At 45.8% G+C, this 21,207-nt stretch overlaps 1 protein-coding gene across 1 annotated transcript in view; it reads left to right on the forward strand.

Annotated features, from left to right (window-relative positions):
- The window catches only part of FAM171A1 (family with sequence similarity 171 member A1), a gene marked incomplete at both ends in the record, with an annotated part of 132,379 nt that extends 111,427 nt beyond the window's left edge, over positions 1-20,952 (forward strand). Inside the window, 3 exons of the mRNA XM_079701158.1 lie at positions 15,434-15,550; positions 18,580-18,694; positions 19,245-20,952. Of these exons, the coding sequence (XP_079557284.1) occupies positions 15,434-15,550; positions 18,580-18,694; positions 19,245-20,952 (1,940 nt within the window). The remainder of the gene's footprint in view (positions 1-15,433; positions 15,551-18,579; positions 18,695-19,244) is intronic.
- Positions 20,953-21,207: the final 255 nt, after the last annotated feature.

Genomic DNA, 21,207 nt, shown 5'->3' on the forward strand with positions numbered 1-21,207 from the left:
TTTATTTATTTATTTTATGTATTTTTATTGATTGATTGATTGATTGATTTATGGCTGCATTGGGTCTTCGTTGCTGTGCCCAGGCTTTCTCTAGTTGCGGGAGCGGGAGCTACTCTTCGTTGCAGTGTGCGGGCTTCTCATTGTGGTGGCTTCTCTTGTTGCGGAGCACAGGCTCTAGGCACGCTGGCTTCAGTAGTTGTGGTACGCAGGCTCAGTAGTTGTGGCTTGCGGGCTCTAGAGCACAGGCTCAGTAGTTGTGGCTCACGGGCTTAGTTGCTCCGCACCATGTGGGATCTTCCTGGACCAGGGATCAAACCCGTGTCCCCTGCATTGGCAGGCAGATTCTTAACCACTGCAACACCAGGGAAGTCCGGTTTTTGCATATTTAAATGTTTGAAGAAAGAATCAAAAGAAGAAGGGTATCTCAAGACACATGAAAATTAGATGAAAAGTAAGCATCCCTGAATAAAGTTTTATTGGGTGCTGTGGACTGAATGTTTGTATTCCCCCTCCCACAAAACTTGCACGTTGACATCCTAACCCCCAAAGCAATAGTATTTGGAGGTTGGGCCTTCGGAGTTGATGAGGTGATGAGGGTGGAGCTCTCTTGAATGGGATTAGTGCCCTTATAACAGGGGCCGCAGAGAACTTTCTCCCGCCTTCCACATGTGAGGACACAGCAAGAAGGCATCATCCATGAATCAATGATGCAGGCTCTCTCTGGACACTGAATCAACCGGCACCTTGATCTTGGACTTCCCATCCTCCAGAACTGTGAGAAATGACTTTCTGTTGTTTGTAAGCCGCCCAGTTTATTTTATTACAGCAGCCCAAATGGAATAAGACATGGGAACCCAGCCATGCCTGTTTGTTCATTTGTGGTCTGTGAGTGTTTTTCCTACACCAGCAGAGTTGAATAGTTGCAACAGAGAGTGTATGTTCTCACAAACTGAAAAATATTTCCTACCTGGACTATTACAGAAAATGTTTGTGACCCTCTGATCTGAGATACATTCAACAGGGAAGCTCTTACCACTTAGTATTAAAATGCAAGTGTATTCTCCATCTGCAGGGCCAAACAGTGTGCCTGATTCAGTCACAGTCTCTACATCCTGTTATCCAGGCAGCTTTCCAGCATTTGGCCCCGAGTGACAGCTGATGCTCAGTGATAACACCTTGGTTATAGGGCGCGATTTCAAACTCTTAAAAATGAAATTCTTTTTAAGTTCCATGGGACTTCTATTTGAAAAATAAATCCACATTTTAATGCTAACTCAAATACTTCCATTCCTGACTGCTGGATAACTGAAAGTTCACTCGTGAGAGAAATGTAGAGGTACTCCCTTTCTTTTTTCTTTTTAGATTTCACATATCTGTGATATCATATGGCTTTCTTCACTTAGTATGATAATCTCTGGGTCCATCCATGTTGCTGCAAATGGCATTAGTTCATTCTTTTTTATGGCTAAGTAATAGTCCATTGTGTGTGTGTAGTTATGTATATATGTGTGTATATATGTATGTATGTATATATATACATACACACACATGTGTATATATATATACACATACATATATATATATACACACACTCACTACATCTTCTTTATCCATCCCTCTGTTGATGGACATTTAGGTTGTTTCCATGTCTTGGCTATTGTGGATAGTGCTGCAATGAACATAGGGTGCATGTATCTTTCTGAATTACAGTTTTCTCAGGGTATATGCCCAGGAGTGGGATTGCTGGATCATATGGCAACTCTATCTATTTTTAGTTTTTTGAGGACTCTCCATACTGTTCTCCATAGTGGCTGTATCAATTTACATTCCCACCAGCAGTGCAGGAGGGTTCCCTTTTCTCCACACCCTCTCCAGCACATTAGAGAGGATCAGTATTTAGTGCTATCATTTATCACAGTTTTCTTTTTCTTTTTTTTTTAATGGCCACAGTTGTCTTTTTTTGGGGAGGGTGGGGCGAACAGGCAAAGAATTTCCCATTATAATAATTAGCACCTCTATATTTTAACCCACATGTTCATCTGAGGGTGACCTAATAGATTAACAGTCTCCTAGAACATAAGTAAAGTTGGATTTTGTTTCGTGTGTTACAACGGTATGAATTGGCTGACTATGGTATGCACTCTCAGAAAAATGATTTTTTTAAGAAGCCTGACTTGCACATATTAGAATCGAAACTTTTGCCGCATTTACGGGCAATGCTGATTTTACTGAAGCTACCGTGTTAAAATGCCACTTGATTTATGGTGCAAGGGAGGCCTCTATTTAGTGAGTGTAAGTCTTTTCCTTTGAGGAATTACCAGATTTCTTTAACCTAGATCTTCTAAAGGTGCTGTGTCTTTTGAAAGGTTGTACAGTGCCAGTGCCTGGGGCCTGGGTGTCCAGGCGTGTCTGAGGAGATGGGATAAAGTGACCTTATCAGTCACGTTCAGGGGCCAGTTTGACCTTTGAAAGAAGCAGCTTTCCTCCCCTAGTCTGGCAGATGCAGTTTTGTGGGTCATGGTGAATGCATCTTAGCTGAGGCTTTCTGGACAGTAAGAGATGGCGTGTCAGCTCAGCTTCACAGGCATTTACTCTCTTTAGCCTGTAACTGGGACAGCAGATGGCTGTTCCATGTCCTGGGTGGTGCCCTGGGGAATGGTCACTTATGAATAAGCAAACCAGGTCAGTGTTTTGAATTGAAAGTGACTGACTGACCTTGAGTGGCAGAGAAATCACGATTTAAGATCCTCTATGCGATAAGTTTCTGCTGTTTCACAATAAGTTATGTGGCTTGAAGACTCTCATTCTAATGAGGTGACAGAAATAAAAGCAGATTCCAAGTGAAGCTACATTGCAGGATCCAGTTTTAACTGCCTTCCCAGAACGCAGCCTGCAGAGTGGTGTGCGTTGCTATAGAAATGGTGGTTACTGAACCAGCTTCTTATCACGTATGGCGCACACGTATCAGGCCCTCAGCAATACCCGCTCATAATTGGCCTGTAGTGGATTCATCTCTGCGTAGATGATGAGGATTACTGCTGATGCTGTGCTCACTGAACTAGTCCTTTTAGGTAAGTCATGGCCAGCCTGCCCTTGAAGGTGGAGCTTGATTTAAAATACAGATCTAAGATTTTGTTCCATTTCATTGTTTTTCGGGGGGAGAAAGGGATGGGAGTTCTTAAAGCACTAAATTCTGTTTGTCACTTTAAGAAAATGAAAATAGTATTACTGGTGTGTATTTTTCTCTATGTATCATGAGCCATGCATCTTACATAGGAGGTGACATATTGCCATGCAGAGGTGTAGTGACTGAATTACAAGAATGAACTGTAGTGCATCGGGTGGGCAAAAGTTAGAACAAAAGAAGGGAGTTCATGTTTCTAACAGTTAAGTATGTATTTACATGTGTGATGTTAATTTTAGAACCATGCGTATCATCTTTATAATGTTTTTTTTTCAAAAAGAACAGACTCAATAGTTAATGGAATCAAACAAAGAAGGAAGCAGACTTACCTGTCAAAGTATAATGTCAGTATATCCTTAAGAAAGATGATCTGAAATGGATCTGAAATGAGGATGAAGGTGATTTGTTAGAAACAAAGAAAGAATTCTCAGGAAGAGTCTCTATGTTCCCAGATGTTAAAATTGCCCATAAAAGTGAATTGGGCCTCCTTTAGATATATAGGAGGGGAGAAAAAGGTAATGTACCTGCAAAGAAAGCTGACCGAAGTGATGTAATAAATCAAAAAGAACCCTGAAGGTGTAGGACTTAATTTGGATAAATGATACCAGTCCAGCGAAAACTTTGGCCACAGATCTTGACTGCCAGGTGGCCAACAAACTGATCTGTTTTTCAGACACAGATTGGTGTCTTTTGACCACTCCGGACCATCAGCATCACAGTTGGGATATTCCACTCCTGCTGACCAAGTGGAACGGAGTCCGGCCACGGAACATGTGGGCTGTCCGTGGGGAGACCGAATGCAGAATGATCTCAGAACATGGACATTTGTTTTCTGATGTTGCCTAGCAACTCAAAAAACACTGTTGTAATATCAGACCATTCCTAAAATTTGTTAAGCCTTTTGTGTTTGTAGCCATACGCCCCAACAGCGACAAAAAAGACAATTTTTAGAAAACAACACCATCACATTAGGTATATTGTAGCCATGGTTCAGGGCCGCTTTTGTTTTGAAACCCTATTCTTAGAGACTTAATTTTTCTAAAGGGTCCTTTTATATAGAATGAGAACTTCCCATGCTTGAGTTGAACAGAAACAGTTTTTGGAAAGCTTAACAAATGATGGTTGCCCGCTTTGTGGCCTTAGAGTGTATAGATCCATATGTTCCTCCTAAAAGAAAACGTCTCATGTTATAGTCAGCCCTTAATTACCACTTACGGAATATTCACTTTGCGGATTACCTGCGGCAAGTGTGTATCCTCCAGTGACTTGCCTATCACCTAGAAGCCTCAGAGCTGCCTTGCTTTGCTGCCACGAGGCCTGGATTTTAAGCACTGCATCTAACATGCTCGTTATAAGATCAGCCTGGGTGAAAAATAACTAGGAAGGCAAAGCTGCCATCATTTATTTTAAAACCAAATATTTTATAAATGTCTTCTGTTTTCAGTGATCTCCACTGGAATGGGTAATTAAAAGGTAAAATTATTTTTGATTTGAATATTGTACTGGTTGTACAGCATTTGGCAGGAGTGTATAGAACACAGGCAGCCTGTAGCCCAGCAACCGAGACAGCTTGGACATGAACAATGGCTCCTCTGGATCTTGAGCAAGTCCTTTAGCCTCTCAGGGCCTCAGTTTTCTCATCTATAAAATGGGCATAATAATAGCTCTCATCCCCGTCTCATAGAACTGTCGAGAATGGAGAGCCCTTACAGCGGTGCCTGGCACTGGGTAAAGTGCTCTATAAGTGTTAGCCATTATTATAATCATCACTGCCCTTATTCAGCCCACATGTAGTTTGTGCATTTTGGGTAAAGCGTGATATAAGGAAGACAAGACAAGTACAGTGAAGTCTTAGTGGCTTTACATTGAATTTCCAGTCTCAGCCAAGGCTGCTTTGTAGCTGGTATGCCTGGACATCCAGTCTAATTGGTTGGTACTCTTGTTCTACTAGTTGTCCCATATTTTGAATGTCATTGCTGTCTCCCTATTTCTAAATGACTCAAAGTTCAGAATAGGTGTTGCCTTTTCATTTGACTTGAGGTAATGTACATAAAGCCCCTAGCGCATTGCCAGGCATGTATTCAGTTCTTAATATCGTGGTTCTTTTTACCCCTTCTCTTGAATCACCCCTTTAAAATTATTTGCATAAACCCACATGCACATGCATACACCGAACACACCCATCGAACCAGCCCACATAGAATGTGCTGCGTTAGAGGTTTCTGCAGAAGCGTGCTTGCTGGCTCTCATTATGACCCGTAGTGGAGTTGTATACAGCAGCCCCGCCTTTTCACATGGTGGGCAGTTTGAAATACGCCTATATTGAAGGGGAAGAAAAACAGGACCGTTTGGGGAAAGCATTTTTTTGTCTGCTCACTCTCAGCTGAGCTTATTCATTAGCAAAACAGGTATGACGATAAACCAGCATTTTTCATCACTATGCTCAAAACAGCCCTAGAGGTTGGGAGACTACATTCTTTCTTAATCAGAAAGAAGCCAAAATTCAGCACAGGGAAGTACCTGGCACACATGTCCAGTATGCTGGGAACGGAGAAGGGGAGATGCAACACATGATTTCCTTCAGACTTCAAATCCTCTTCCTGTTCTAGAATCTCCGATTTTGGTGCATTCCTGCTTCTATGCCAAGACTTAATGTGGCTTAATAGAACGATGGACTGGATCTGGGGATACAAAACAACAATCCATTCCCAGATGTTTTGTTTGGCCCATACAGTTGATTTAATTTCTTTGTTGTGTTTTAATTTACTGTCAACATTTAAATATTGAAAGATTTCCTGAGGAATTCTGTTCTTGGCTTCTCTTTTTAAAAGTTGAACAATTCGTTCATTACAGCAGATAGATAGTAAACGTCTTCTTTGTGCCAGATTTTATTCTGTCCTAGGCTCTTGGGATAAAGCAATGACAAAACAAGTCAGGGAAGGTCCCTGTAATTATGAGTCTGTGTTCTAAATGGAGGAGACAGACAATGCACCAGTTTATTACTTCATTGGCATGAGTGCTGGAAGACAGGTAAGCAGGATGATGTCGGGGAGAATGATCGGCTGGTCAGAGCCTATGGAGGGGTGATATTTGAGCTGAGATCCCAAAGATACCTCTGAGTCTAACATGGGAATGTCTTGGGGGCAGCACATTCTGGACAGAAAAAAAAATGGTCAACGCAAAGGTCTTAAGATTGGAAACAATTTGTCTACAACCGCAGCAGCCAGTTCCCTGAGAGGCACTGCCTCTTCAAGCATCTGGAACAAACTCAGATAAGTGTTTGTCAGCTCCCCGTCGGTAATCTGACAAGTGACTAGATTATTTCTGGAATATATTAGACATATTTCTGAAGTTGCTTCAAGTACTGGCCACCCAGTTGATATACCCCGGCAACATTGTGGGAAATGGTCTTAGGGTTTTCTGAAAGGGTCGCCACACCCCACGAAAGTGCAAACCATCTAGAGCTTTGCTACTCAAAGAGTGGTCTGTGGACGGGGAGATTGTTCGAACTGCAGAATCTCACGCTTTGCTCCAGACCCACTGAATCAGAATGTGCATTTTAACAAGATCTCCACTGTAACAAGCTCTTGAACAGGCACTGGTTGAGAGCATCTTACCGCATCTGTCCAGATGTTTGCCGCCTTCTCTGTTCTGCCACCCTTCGCTTTGAGCGAGTTTTCTAAATGCTGGGGATTTGTGGCTGTGCCTCCCAGAATCCTGGTCTGCGTCCCCCACCCAGTCCCATCTGACATGTAATTGCAGGATGGATGTTGGATTTAGTGGGTGATGAACAAAATTTCTCTCCATATGGGCTTAATTAGCCAGTACTCTGATGCTGCTTTCTGGAAATTTATATATACCTATCGTAAATTCAAAATTCTCTCATTAAATTTTATTAATGCTATTATGCATGCTGATACTTCTGGCTACCTATTTAAGGCATAAGCTTTCTCTAGCTCTGCCAGAAGCATTATGGTTTCCCATTACTGCTCTCTCCTAAAATTTGTTTCAGTAAGTCTTGTGATCGCTCAGCTAAAGCTGAAAGGGAAAAAAAAAATCAGTCACTTAGATTAAATTTATTTTTAAGAATCCATTCCTCAAAATTTACCCTAAAAATACCCAGGGAACATGTTGTAGCTGAATACAGATGCATTTCTTGTTTTAATGTCTAATAATTGATTATATCTGTGATTTTATGCTTTGAACAGAAGGTCATTCATTGGTTGTAGTGAGTTGCCCTTAATTTTATTCTTGTTTAAACGGGTCCTGAAATGTACTTGCCCGAAGCTATAGGAATGCAACCATCTGTACAGGACTTTCACTCTTCAGTTCCATTGCTTTCAACAAGCATGGTTAGGTACTTGACCACCAGGTAAACATTTTGCAGTGTAATTAACAAGGAATGTATCCTCCTCACAGACTTCATGGGAAAATAATTCCAAAAAAGGGAACATAGCTATTCAAAAGCATAGACTTTAATTTGGGAAAAAAAGAAGGCTACTCCACAATGTCATAAAAATAGACACTGTCACTGTTTCTGCTCTACTGATGAATGTGACTTAAGGGCTGATGGACTTTTCTGATTTTCTGGGTGATCTCGTCCCACTAAAGTTTTGTTAAAGCATGTGATAAAAGAGGCTCAGACCTTGACACTGCTAATTGTACATCTGGTAGAAAAATAGAGTAGAGGTTATAGCTTAAGATAATGCAGATGGAAATCCTGGGAAATAAGTCTATGCTGGTTTCTAGAGAAATCCAGCATATTCCGGAAGCTGGGGAACCCCTATGATTGTAAGTAGCAATAATAGTAATAACTATTCACTGTGGATCTGAGCGGTACATACCTCTTAAGAGGACTGCCCTCAAATGAGCTAATGGCCACGCCATCCTGATTATTCAGCAAGAGTGACCACAGCCCAAGCGAGGAGACAGTCATTGGCCAAAACCAACAGCTGAAGGGCAGGAGAGCAGAGGTTCCTACTGTCCAGATCCATGCGTGTGTGTCATGCATATATGTCTCACCTCCTGCCATGAACGTTCCCAAATAGTTCACAGTGAACAATTAAGTCGTAGGAATAGAGATGGCTCTATTTCACAGAGTGAATATTCGCCTTTTAATCGACAGAACTTTTTTGAGATGGGTTTTCTGCATGGCTGTGGCATTTCTTCATGTCCCAGCGTACAGACCTAGTAGAACTCACTGCAGCCTCTTTCAGGAAAAATACATCAGTTAGAATATGTTAGCTGCACAGGGTAGTAGAATCCCCAACTACAAGTGCTTAAATGATGAGACCATTTATTTATGTGACAAAGGAAGTGTGAAGCAGCCATCCCCCAGCTGGGCCATCCTCGCGTGTCCTTGGGTCACACAGTTGGAAAGTGGCAGAGCTGGGATTCACATGCGGGGTTATCTTAGGCCGGGCAAGTCGTCCATGCACTCATTCGGCCCTTGATCGTACTGGACTTTTATCTGCCCGTTGTCCTGAGGTGTGACATGGTCACAAGTCCCAGTATAAGAGCAATGACTTCTTTCTCTGTATATTGGCGAAGGGGCAAGATGCCAGCTTCAATGTCTAATCTGTTAAAAGGGCAGGTTTTCACTTAGAGTTTCCTTTTCAAAATCAGTAGTGCTCATCCGAACAGGGTTTTTCTGCTTGTTACCAAATGCTGAGATGAGCTCGTGCAGCTGATAAAATAGGGGCTTCTGGGCAGAATAAGTGAGCCAGGCAGAAAAAGCAAGGCAAATCTGAACCGTATCCGTCGTATTCTAATTAGACATTATATTTTTGGCCCTTTTTCATATTTTAGAGTTCTTTTCCCTTTCAATAGTCATTTGTTTAAATTTTGAACTCAATGTTCTTTATGTTTTGCAAATAAAAGCTGCTTTCATTCCTGCTTGGTAACCAGGCAAGAAAACGGCACCCTTGGTGATCGCTAAGAGACCCCATCAGATCTTACAGACGAGCATAAGGCGTGTCTTTTTCAGCCTGTCAATTATTGTGTGTAATAATCACTGCAGTTAAATGTAGCTTCCAAATTAAGATCTTGTGGTGCTTTATACACACAATGAACCTTGCCAGCAGAATACATAACACGCTTTCAAAAGATGAGGACAGGGACTTCCCTGGTGGTAAAGAATCTGCCTTACAATGCACGGGACGTGGGTTTGATCCCTGGTTAGGGAACTAAGATCCCACATGCCGTGTGGGAACTAAGCCCACGTGCCACAACTACTGAGCTCAAGAGCCTCAACTAGAGAGCCTACGTGCCACAAACTACAGAGCCCACGCGCCTTGGAGCCTGCGCACCACAGCTAGAGAAGAGAAAACCTGCACGCCACAACTACAGAGAATCCTGCGCCGCAACAAAAGATCCTGCATGCCTCAACAAAGATCTCGCATGCTGCAACTAAGACCCAAGACAGCCAAAAATAAATAAAATAAAATAAATGAGTAATAAACAAATCTTTAAAAAAATAATAATTAAAAAAAAAGATGAGGATGGTTTTTCAACAAAGTATTTCTCCTTGAAAAATCTTTCCATTGTGCAGGGTTTCACTCTAGAGAATGAGAATTCAGACAAAAACCTATCTGAGGAGGGCTTCTCTGGTGACGCAGTGGTTGAGAGTCCACCTGCCAATGCAGGGGACGCGGGTTCGTGCCCCGGTCCCGGAAGATCCCACATGCCGTGGAGCGGCTGGGCCCGTGAGCCATGGCCGCTGAGCCTGTGCGTCCGGAGCCTGTGCTCCGCAACGGGAGAGGCCGCAACAGTGAGAGGCCCGCGTACCGCAAAAAAAAAAAAAAAAAAAAAACCTATCTGAGGATGTGTGTTGAAGAAACTTGGATTTAGCATATCTCTGTTCCACGTCTGGGTTTGTCTCTCATGGTGGCTGCCTGTGGAGTTTATTCTAGATGCAGTCTTTGCAGGTGGGTTATCTAGTCCCCAGTAGTAGATGCCCCTGGTGGGGAGTTGGGGGTCGGTGGTGGTGAAGAAGCAGAGCTGATAACAGAACCGCTGGTAACAGCGTGTAGGAAGGGTGGGGGAGGGAAGGGGGGAGGAGGTGGGGGGAGGAGGGAGGAAAAAAGCACGGCTGTGGGTGGGAGTATTTAGCATAAGAGCAAACAACTTCGTTCCTCAGTAGGGACCTAAGGACATCAATATTTTAGGACCAGCATCAGTTGATCATGATCATGACCCTGTATTATCATGAAAAACATCAAAATTATATTCAACTTTATAAGGCAGGAGTAAATGATACTTTTTAGAATTATAGAAAATTGCCTTTTCAAACTTCGGCAAATAAGACCCAAGTTCTATAGAAGAATAGCTTCCAAACCATGTTCAGGACATGTCTTGGGGGTTGTGCCGGGGGGGGTGGTGGTTCTTGTCACTTGTTTGCAGAGAAGCTTGTCTTTTTTAATTAAAAAAAATAAATTTATTTATTTTGGGCTGTATTGGGTCTTCATTGCCACGCGGGCTTTCTCTAGTTGCAGCCAGTAGGGGATACTCCTCGTTGCAGTGCGCGGGCTTCTCATTGTGGTGGCTTCTCTTGTTGTGGAGCATGGGCTTTAGGCGCGCGGGCTCAGTAGTTGTGGCACACGGGCTCTAGAGCGCAGGCTCAGTAGTTGTGGCTCATGGGCTCTAGAGTGCAGGCTCAGTAGTTGTGGCGCACAGGCTTAGTTGCTCCGCAGCATGTGCGATCTTCCCGGACCAGGGCTCGAACCCATGTCCCCTGCATTGGCAGGCAGATCCCCAACCACTGCGCCACCAGGCAAGTCCCGAGAAGCTTGTCTTTTATCCGTTTTATATATTAATTTCTTAATCTTCTTAATACAAAGGTTCCATTAAAGGGAAAGAGTTCAAATGCTTTGAAAGCTGATGATCTAGAAATTTCAGTACTGCGGAATTTCATCCCTCCGTGATGCTAGAGGGATCGCTCTCCCACCTTCACACACATAGAATCCCAGTAATGGACGCGACACGGGGCTCTGTCAGCAGAGACGCACGCGGCCGCCAGCCCGCCTGCTCCTGGCACACCCGCTTCACAGCCAGCCACCCTCCCTGGGCAGTGACCGCTGTGCATGAAGGTGGCAGCCTGGCTGGGCTGGCGCTGTGGAGCACAAGGAAGCATGGCGCCCTCCTCCTACCCGCACACCTTCACCAGGTGACCCACCTTGAGACCTGCCTGGACGGCCCGATCGCGAAGAACCCTGGAGAGTCGGCAGGAAGCCCCGTTATGCTGTTATGACCTCAGCAGCTGCCCTAATATCCAGACCACAGGGGAGACAAGCTTATTGACCCGGGCAGCCCTGCCGGCAGCTGTGATGACCCAGGGGTGTTCAGAGGCTGGCCCCACCCGGGAGGGAGGGGAACAAGCCAGTGGCCTTGCACTTGGAATTTTCTAAGCAGGAGCAACCCAGGTCTTCCTGTGATCTGTCTGACCAGCGCCGAGGCTCCCACAGAGATGGGAGGGACCCGCTCTTGGTACCCTGGCTGCGGGTCTGGCAGTCATATAACCTGCTCAACAAAAGAGACTCTCCAGAGGTCTGTTTGTCCGGCTGTCCGGTCACCAGTGACCATTCCCGGCGCTGGCTCTCCAGCCATGAGCACAAGAATCTCTTACGTGTGCGGAGGATCCTCAGGTGGGAAAACAGCCTCACACCACAGCATCAGGATTTCAGTAATGAGAAGCATATGTTTCTAGTACACAATTCATTAATTCTTGTGTTCCCTGTAGCTAATTTCCTACACAGAAAGCTTGGAAATGGCTTTTGCCAATAAGAGCGTGATTGCTGAATCCCAAGACAGCGCTGCCCTTTATTCATTGTACACATGTATGTTTCACAGAAAACTTAGGCTGAAATAAATACCTCTTTCCCAGCTGGCTGTGTTCCGTCTGGTCTGGAAGAGTAGAATCCCAAGCTTAACTGCATTTCCTGCCAGCCACACCCACCTTTGCACAAGAGGTCATCTGATATTATTTGACGGGGAGTGGGGCGTTTGCACGTCTGGCTTTCACCCTCAAGTACTGTCACGTTCCCACGCCCGGGATGTTTTTGGGTGTTGAGAAGACAAAGGGAGCATAGGATGAGGGTTAGCAACTTCGGCGAGGTATGCTTTGGAAAACGGGTGATGTAGTAACACGTGCCCTGGGGTCGCCGAGACCTGGAAGGTCCCTGCGCGCAGGAGGGGCTCAGGATGGACACAGGATGTGACTTGAATCTTGAAGGATGGGTAGAGTTTTGGAAGAGAGGAAAAGCATGTGAGGTTGGAACAAGAGTTGAGGGCAAAGTCACAGACTCTCGTAAAAGTGTGTGTTGTGAGGACCAACCTGGGAAGAACTGGGCGGGTGACCTCCCATTGCTAATGGCGCCAGAAGCCCTGCCCAGCCCTCCCCAGTCTCCCTCCCTCCCGTTCCCCGAGCCAGTACACTTAATTACCGTGCCTCTGTGCATGCTGTTCCCTCTTTTTTCTCTCTTTTCCTGGCCACCCTCCACCCCAGTGACAGTCCTGCCTGTTCACCGGAGCCCAGCTCATCACAGCCTTCTCTGCCCACCGCAAGAGGCACTCGTTCTTACTGAGCTCCCAAAGCAGCTTGTATTGTGCCTTTTCTTGGCTCTTCTGGCTCCCACAAACATCACAGGCTGGACTTGGGGGCCTGTTAGCTGGGTGCGGGGTGTGTGTGTTCGTCCACCCTTTAGGCTTGTTCCCAGTGTAACTGGGAGGTGTTTTAAAAGCCCGCTTCCAGTTGGCTGTGTCGTAGAAAGCCAAGGCGACTTAGCCATCCAGGTAGGTGGTTTGCCCTTGAGTGAGCTCGCAGGGCTCTGAGCCTCCAGCTGTTTTCCTCTGGTTGCCTTTAGCCTAACCTAATCCGCTCCACTTGAAGAGCAGTGACTCAAGAGGGAAACTGCAAACCAAAGAGTGCAGGCGGCTTCCTGGCTGATAGGAGATCCTGGCAGGGCCACTCCTGTGGGAGAGTGTGTGGGAGTGGGGTCGGGTGTGTAAGTCATGAGCTAAACAGCATGGGGTCCCCGAGGGGAAAACCGGAAGTGGTGGCAAACAGACAATCCGTTCTCTGCCTTCAGGCGAACTTTCTGACCCGACGCAGAACCCCTTTAGCCGCCTGTGTCACATGCTCCCTGTTTCCATGTTCTCAGCAGCCCTGTGGAGTGAGTGATGCTCGGAGTGGCTGGACCACCTCTGGGTTGATGCTCTTCAGCCAGTGAATCTGAAGTGAGCATCCTCATCCTCACTTTGGAAACCTTCCGGCGTATATTCTCGTCTAACTTGACTTGAAATCCTCCGGAGCCATGATTCAGCCTGTTGCAGGGGGCAGTCAGACTATGTAGGGCACCTGCTGACGCCTGGCCTCTTCCCACCTTCCTTCTTTGTTCACTTTCTGTCTTCGAGGATGAGGATGAGGAGGAAGGGGAGGGGGACAGGGGGGAGGAGGGGGGAGGGGGAGATGGAGGAGATGGAGGAGATGGAGGAGGAGGAGGAGGAGGAGGGGTGGGAGGGCTATGGGAGGCGTTGCTGGGGCACCTTTCCACCCCCTACATCTGAATGTTGCTATGGCAACTGATAGGCCCTAGGAAGCCTGCCAAGTATTGTTTCTTTTCTCCGGGGGGAAAGAAAACTGCTCTTGCCACCTCGGTGATGTGTATACCTAGGAAAGGCAGGGATTTGGAGAGTGGAAGGTGGAATATTTGGTGCACAGCTGGCGCATTTAGTCCCGGAGGGGACAGGATTCCACATGCGGCCATTTCAGGGGGTGGGTGATCGTCGCAGGAACGCTGTGTGAGTGACCTGTGTCTCCGGGCTGCTGGGGGCCTAGCCAGCAATCTCCCTTGCCCCCCGGCTCTCAGAGCAAGGTTCTCTGCAGGTGAGACAGGTGACAGCCAGGCAGCCTTGGGCGACGGGCTCCTGGAAACCTTACAAAGTGAAAAAGTTCTCAAACGCTGGCAGGTTTTGTAGATGTGGCAGGGCAGAGTGGAAGAAATAGCACCGGCCTTGAGGCCAGACAGACAGACAGACCTAGTCTGCCCCTGCTCTGCCTTCTACCCCTGGGAGGCCTCGGAAGAGTTCTGTGTCTCACCAGTGTCCAGTGTCTGAAAGGGGAAAATAAGTCCTCCTCCGTAGGGTCGCTGTGAGAACCGTAGATAGCTTGTATAGAAAGCACATTGCTGCGACAGGCCAGCACACGGAGGTGCTCACTACTGTGAGATACTAGTTACAGTAGTGACTGAAGACAGCCCTGACCTGGACGTACTCCATGTCTCCCAGCATCAGGACCAACTAGAAGCTTCTTAAAATACTCGCCTAAGCCAGTCTTATGGGTTAGAATTTGCAAAGATAGGACCAAGGAATCTATATACTTCTTTTAAACTTGCCGAAGCATATATGGAATCCAAAAACAAACAATGTTCTGAAGAACCTGGGGGCAGGACAGGAATAAAGACGCAGACGTAGCGAATGGACTTGAGGACACAGGGAGGGGGAAGGGTAAGCTGGGACGAAGTGAGAGAGTGGCATGGACATACGTACACTACCAAATGTAAGATAGCTAGTGGGAGCAGCCACATAGCACAGGGAGATCAGCTCGGGGCTTTGTGACCATCTAGAGGGGTGGGATAGGGAGGGTGGGAGGGAGACGCAAGAGGGAGGGGATATGGGGACATATGTATATGTACAGCTGATTCACTTTGTTATAAGGCAGAAACTAACACACCATTGTAAAGCAATTATACTCCAATAAAGATGCTTAAAAAAAAAAAAAACAAAAAAACTTCCCCAAGCAACTCTGATGTCATGGGTCTGCGATTCCAGAGAGGAAATCCGTTTATTTGCTTGAGGATGAAGACTATAAACAGAGCTGGAGTTTTTCCCCTCTTCTTTCCCATCCCACCAGCCCTTTTCATGCTACCTTTATTCTGCTTCTAAACCCCTAAGGCTTCCGGAGGATATGGGACATGATGGTGGAGGAGTAAACTCCAAAAGCTTCTGCTAAAATTATCTGCGTTTGGAAGCAGGGCCGTGTGATAAAGTGGCTGAAAGTCCTTTAATCAGGAAGCAAAACAGAAGTTCGACTCTTTCCTGAAAGCGAAATGCAGTCCCTCCATGAGAGCTGGACCCTTTTTGCTCTCTGATGGGTTCTAAGCACGATACTGAAGGTGACTTGTACAATGGGCTGAAGCCTTAAATAGGAGTTTAGCATGCATGTGGCTGAAGTTTTTTTTCCGCATCCCACAGGAACGTGGCTAAAGAGTGGTCTCGGCCTCGTGCACCAGGAAGGCAGCCAGCTGACGTGGACATACATCGCCCCTCAGTTGGGGTACTGGGTGGCAGCCATGCCTCCTCCCAACCCAGGTAACAGGACCCCCGAAATCTGCAGTGATGGGAACCGATTCCTCTGAGGGTTCAGGCTAAGTGTGCTTTTGAAAGTGATGTCAGCAGGGAGATCACATCTTCCTTAAATATGGTTGAAAGTGTGAAAAAGCAAATGATGAGTCAAAGGTTTTTCCTGGGGGTTGGGGGAGCTCTGGTTCGAACTCTCCCATCCAGGATAAGAATAATGCATAGAAAATAGCCTTGTCTCGAATCTCTGTTTTGCTCAGACAGCTGCCGTAGGGAATTCTTAATCTAAAGCCCACAGAGGCGGGTCAGACCTCCTCCCTAATTTCTGAAACAGCTGTGGCCTGGTGCAAGAGAAAAACGTAGTATAAGGCAGTCGCCAGAGGTACCAGCAGAAAGTCACCGTTGGAGGCTTCTTGGGGCAAAAACCTTGATCAGGCATTTCTGAAAGGCTTAAAAGCAAACCTGTTGTTTTATATCTAAAAGAATATTCATCTCCATTTAGAATATATGAATTAACTCATATTTTTCACTGAAGTTTAATTTCACAAATATTTTGACTAAAAGTTTGGGTTTTTTTTTAACCTAACCACCCTGAATTATCCCTAGGAGTATTCTAGAATTGCTTTTTTCAAAATAGTCACCTTAGGAGAAGTCTTTCCAGTGGATGACTTCCAGTACTCAAAATGCCTTTAGAACCTTCTTCCGCTGGACTGTCATCATTAGCGAAACTCTTCATAGGTGGCCAATCTTTTTGCTCAGAGGGTCCCTTTGCTTTTTCTTAGACACATCTAAAAGTCACCCACCTCCAAGGCTGGTGAATAAAGTAGGTAATTGAGCTAGGTCAAAATGTGCTATGATTAAAAGTTGTCTCGTCAATTAACCATAAAGGCAGTTCCAAAATGGGAGTCCAGAATACTTTACCAATGGAATCATCACTGGGATGAACACTTAGACTCCCAAAGTAACTAATTTGATGGAGGCCAACCCTAGATGGGTGTTGAAAAATCAGTTACATTTACTTTATAGTCCAATCCTGGGAAAATGTACACTTCACATCTGGGTTATAAGAGTATGCGTTTCCTTTTACCATATCGTTCTTGTAGCCATGTAGGCATGAACCAGCTACAGAAATGCCTCAGTCTCCAAATCTGAAATATCTAGAATATGATTATGAGTAAGGCAAGAAAGAAAAAAAAGTCCTTAAGTACCAAAGTAGAGACCACAAAGCCCGTGCATTAAAGTTAACTTTTATTTTAGATCTATTTCAAAGAATCATGGCGATCAGTGTTCCTATCATGCGACAGATCAATAGATACTTTTGTAAAGAGGGGAAGAAGAACTGCTAGATGTAGGTCGACCCAAGCTTCCTGAGAGCAGTGAAGGAAGAGACAAAAAGCCATAAAAAGCACACATAGTACAGCCCTGACGACATTTAATGTAGAAATATGTATGTTGGTAACCCCACAGCCATCACTTATATAAGAACAAATTACAGTGATGCTGTGCTTTCGTGAGCCCAAAACCAACAAGAAAATAGAGTTTTCTCTTTCATTCTCTGGTTAAGAAGGAAATGAAGTATGACTGTGAGGTTTATCAAGATTTCCACTGGCAGAAGTTAAAATAATAGCATTTTTAAGTACTTAAAAGGACCAAGCTTCAGTTATTTGGAAATGATTTTTATGTGTACCCCAGATTTCTTGGTGACCCCTGCCAAGGCATTACCTATGTCTGTGGGGTTGTCTCTGTGTCAAAAAAAAAAAAAAGTTTCTCTGAACAGTTAAGGCGGTAGGTAGTTGTCAGTAATTTTTTCGAAAAAAAAAAAGTTTCTCTGGACAATTAAGGCGGTAGATAGTTGTCAGTAATTTTTCCAACTTTTGTAAATATTCACCCTCACCCCATTGAAATGATTTGTAATTGGGAGAGAATGATGTCATCTTTTGAACTCAAGTAAGTCACTATTTTCAAAAATCCACAAGTCTCCTTGGACTTATCTAGCTTTTAAGAGATTTTTGAAGAAATATGTCCCTTAGAATATAAAAAATCAATCAATAAATGGGTGTTTATGGTGTTTAGTAATCATAACCATGCTCCTCTGATGTAATGTATGATATAACCACATTCCTTCCTTCCCATCTTTTGGAGCACTGCTAAGATACCTGGACACCAATAGGTGCCGCAATATTGTAATTTGGGGAGGTTTTCGTTACTGCTGTCAATCCATTGTTAGCAACATTAAGATAGATTCTTACTACTATTGAACATAAGGAGTAAGTTAAACTACCTCTTGGGATTCTAATGTTAAATTTAATCCCAATTTAATTTAATGGATTCTCATGGATTTTAATGTAGATTAAAAAGAAAATATGTTTACCTCTGATCACCTTGTCTGTAAGTTCTGGAAAGGTCTGTTGCCACATCAGGTTAGCCATTTTGAACAGATACTAGAGAGAAAGATGTTATTTTTTAAAAACGGGAGACATTTTAGAAACCCTTGATACCCCTGTCATAAGCTGCGGATTATTTTTTTTAAGTCATAGAAATTTATTTCATACATTTCAACTGATTCATTTAGGCCAAGGGTTTAGGCCAATGATTACACAGTAATCATTGCCCAGGGAAAGTGATAATCAAATTTCATGACTTTTTTTTTTCTTCTGCAGTATCATAAAATCCCCAGGTCTTCAGGCCATGTCTCTGAATGGATGAGTCCCCCTCATTATATGATCATGCATCTAGTTTTCTTTTATTAAAAGATCACATATTTAGAATGATGAAAATGGTACACAATGCTAAGGAAGGACCCTGGACACTGCATAGAATTTGAGTATTCAGAGTGCTCTAGTGATGGTTTGGGTAATCCCTTTTCACTGAGGGAAGTTACGGTGATGCTGCAGGCACATCATCTAAAGGGTGTTTGCATCTGTCCGCCGCTCCACACCCCAGACAATAAGAGCAAGAAAAACATCACGCTCTCAGTTCATTTCCCCTCTTTTTATTTAAAGGTTTTCACAAATCTCAAATGCTCTTTTCTGACTTTTTAGGTCCCGTTGTCACACAGGACATCGCCACGTATCACACGGTGTTTCTTTTGGCCATCTTGGGAGGAATGGCTTTCATTCTTTTGGTTTTGCTGTGTCTCCTTTTATATTATTGCAGGTAAAGTTTTAACCACTGAGGCACTGTCTTTTTTAATTTGGAATTTCTTGCACAAGCATTGATATCGAGGTCCTTTTCTGAGTTGAGGTTCTTTTTTTCTCATGAAAAAGTACCTAAGAACTGAACACCTGTCACGTAAGTTGCAAACGAAGTGGGAGGCACACTGTGTAAAATGTTTCTTAGAAGGGCGGTCACAAAAAAATAAGTTGTCATGATTCATTCAGAATAGTCCTAAATGGTAATGAAGAGATGATATTCTCAAGGACAGAGCAGAACTATTCTTATTTTGATGCCTCATCTGATCGACTTGCAAGAATGTTTATCGTCGACTCTGCTTTTGAATGGATAACTTGGATGTACTTGGGGTAAAATCTGCACATTGCGACCCTCAGAATCAAACTAGGGCTGAGGGTGCGGGGTGAGAAGGCTTCTGGCTGCCAATTCATTGTGTTGTCTTGTTTCTTCCTGTGGGAATTGAGAATTAGGTTTCGACTTGAACCTTCACTGTTCTGAGAATCTTTAATCTTGGGGTTTGTATCTTTGATTGCAGGCGGAAGTGCTTGAAACCCCGCCAGCACCATAGAAAACTGCAACTTCCTGCCACCCTGGAGAGTTCCAAAAGGGATCAGTCAACTTCCATGTCACACATCAACCTGCTGTTTTCTCGGCGGGAATCAGAATTCCCTGGCCCGCTCTCCGTCACCAGCCAGGGCCGCCCCCCGGACGCCCCGGGCTCAAAGGAGCTGATGAGTGGAGTCCATTTAGAGATGATGTCTTCCAGCGGGGAGGTGGACATGCACACGCCCATGCTGAAGCTCTCCTACAGCACCTCGCAGGAGTTCAGCTCTCGGGAGGAACTCCTGTCTCACAAGGAGGAGGATAAAAGCCAAATCTCCTTTGACAACCTGACACCGAGTGGGACGTTGGGAAAAGACTACTGTAAGTCGGTGGAGATTTTCCCCTTAAAGGCCAGGAAATCTGTGGAAAGGGAAGGCTATGAGTCCCCCGGCAACAGTGACTACAGGAGGAATTACAATGCCATGCTCTCGCAGCCTTTATTTGAAAAGCAAGACAGAGACGGTCAGGCCTCCGTGACCCACATTTCCACAGGAAGTAAGCTCACCATGCAGGAACACATGTACCCCGCGCCTTCATCTCCGGAGAAAGACCAGCTGATGGAGCGCAGACCTACTGAATGTATGATGTCACGATCAGTAGACCACCTGGAGAGACCTACCTCTTTCCCGCGGCCTGGCCAGCTGATCTGCTGTAGCTCCGTGGACCAGGTCAATGACAGCGTTTACAGGAAAGTATTACCTGCCTTGGTCATCCCGGCTCATTACATGAAACTCCCAGGGGACCATTCGTATGTGGGCCAGCCCCTGGTCGTCCCAGCCGACCAGCAGCTCGAGATCGAAAGACTGCAGGCCGAGCTCTCCAGCCCTCACGCGGGGATCTTCCCACACGCCTCCTCACAGATCCAGGCCCAGCCCTTATCTTGCCAGGCCATCTCGCAGCAGCACCTGCAGGACGCGGGTACCCGGGAGTGGACCCCGCAGAATGCGTCCATGTCCGAGTCCCTCTCCATCCCGGCATCCCTGAACGACGCGGCCTTGGCGCAGATGAACAGCGAGGTCCAGCTCCTGACCGAAAAGGCGCTGTTGGAACTTGGGGGTGGGAAGCCCCTTCCCCACCCCCGGGCCTGGTTCGTGTCCCTGGACGGCCGGTCCAATGCACATGTCAGACATTCCTACATTGATCTCCAAAGAGCTGGGAGGAACGGAAGCAATGATGCCAGTTTGGATTCTGGCGTGGATATGAATGAACCCAAATCTGCCCGGAAGGGAAGAGGAGACCCCTTGTCTCTGCCGCAGAACCGCCCACCGGTCCAGGAGCATGCGCAGAAAGAGCCGCGGGCCGCGGACGGCTCAGCCTACACGCAGCTCGTGTACCTGGACGACATGGACCAGAGCGGCAGCGAGGGCGGCACCGCGGTCGGGACGCCCGAGGACAGTGCCCTGCGGTGCCTGCTGGACGGCTCCAGCCGGAGGAGCGGTGGCCAGCTGCCCAGCCTGCAGGAGGAGACGACGAAACGAACCTCGGACGTGCCCCCCGCGCCATCGGCCAGTCCCGACCAGAGGCGATCCGCTCAGGAGGACGAGGACGACGAAGACGACGACGACGACCAGGGCGAAGGCAAGAAGAGCCCGTGGCAGAAACGGGAGGAGCGACCCCTGATGGCGTTCAACATCAAATGAGCGGCCCGAGCCGCCCAGCGGGGGACTGGAATCCAGTTGCCAAAAATTCTTTCTTACGGAAGCGCCGACCCGTTTGCGGAGGAAGTGGAACCACGTCCGCCGTGGGAAGTGGACTTTTTTTCTGCAATTACCGTTTGCTGTCAAAGTGTTTGGAAGTAGAGTTCTTACTCGGAAGAAAGAATGCGTCGCCTCCAGGGAGATGGCCGAACAGAGTGTCTGAATGTCCGCGTCGTTCCCAGTACTTGATGTGTCCAC

The sequence above is a fragment of the Hyperoodon ampullatus genome (assembly GCF_949752795.1).
Source record: "Hyperoodon ampullatus genome assembly, chromosome: 3".
Lineage (NCBI taxonomy): Eukaryota > Metazoa > Chordata > Mammalia > Artiodactyla > Ziphiidae > Hyperoodon > Hyperoodon ampullatus.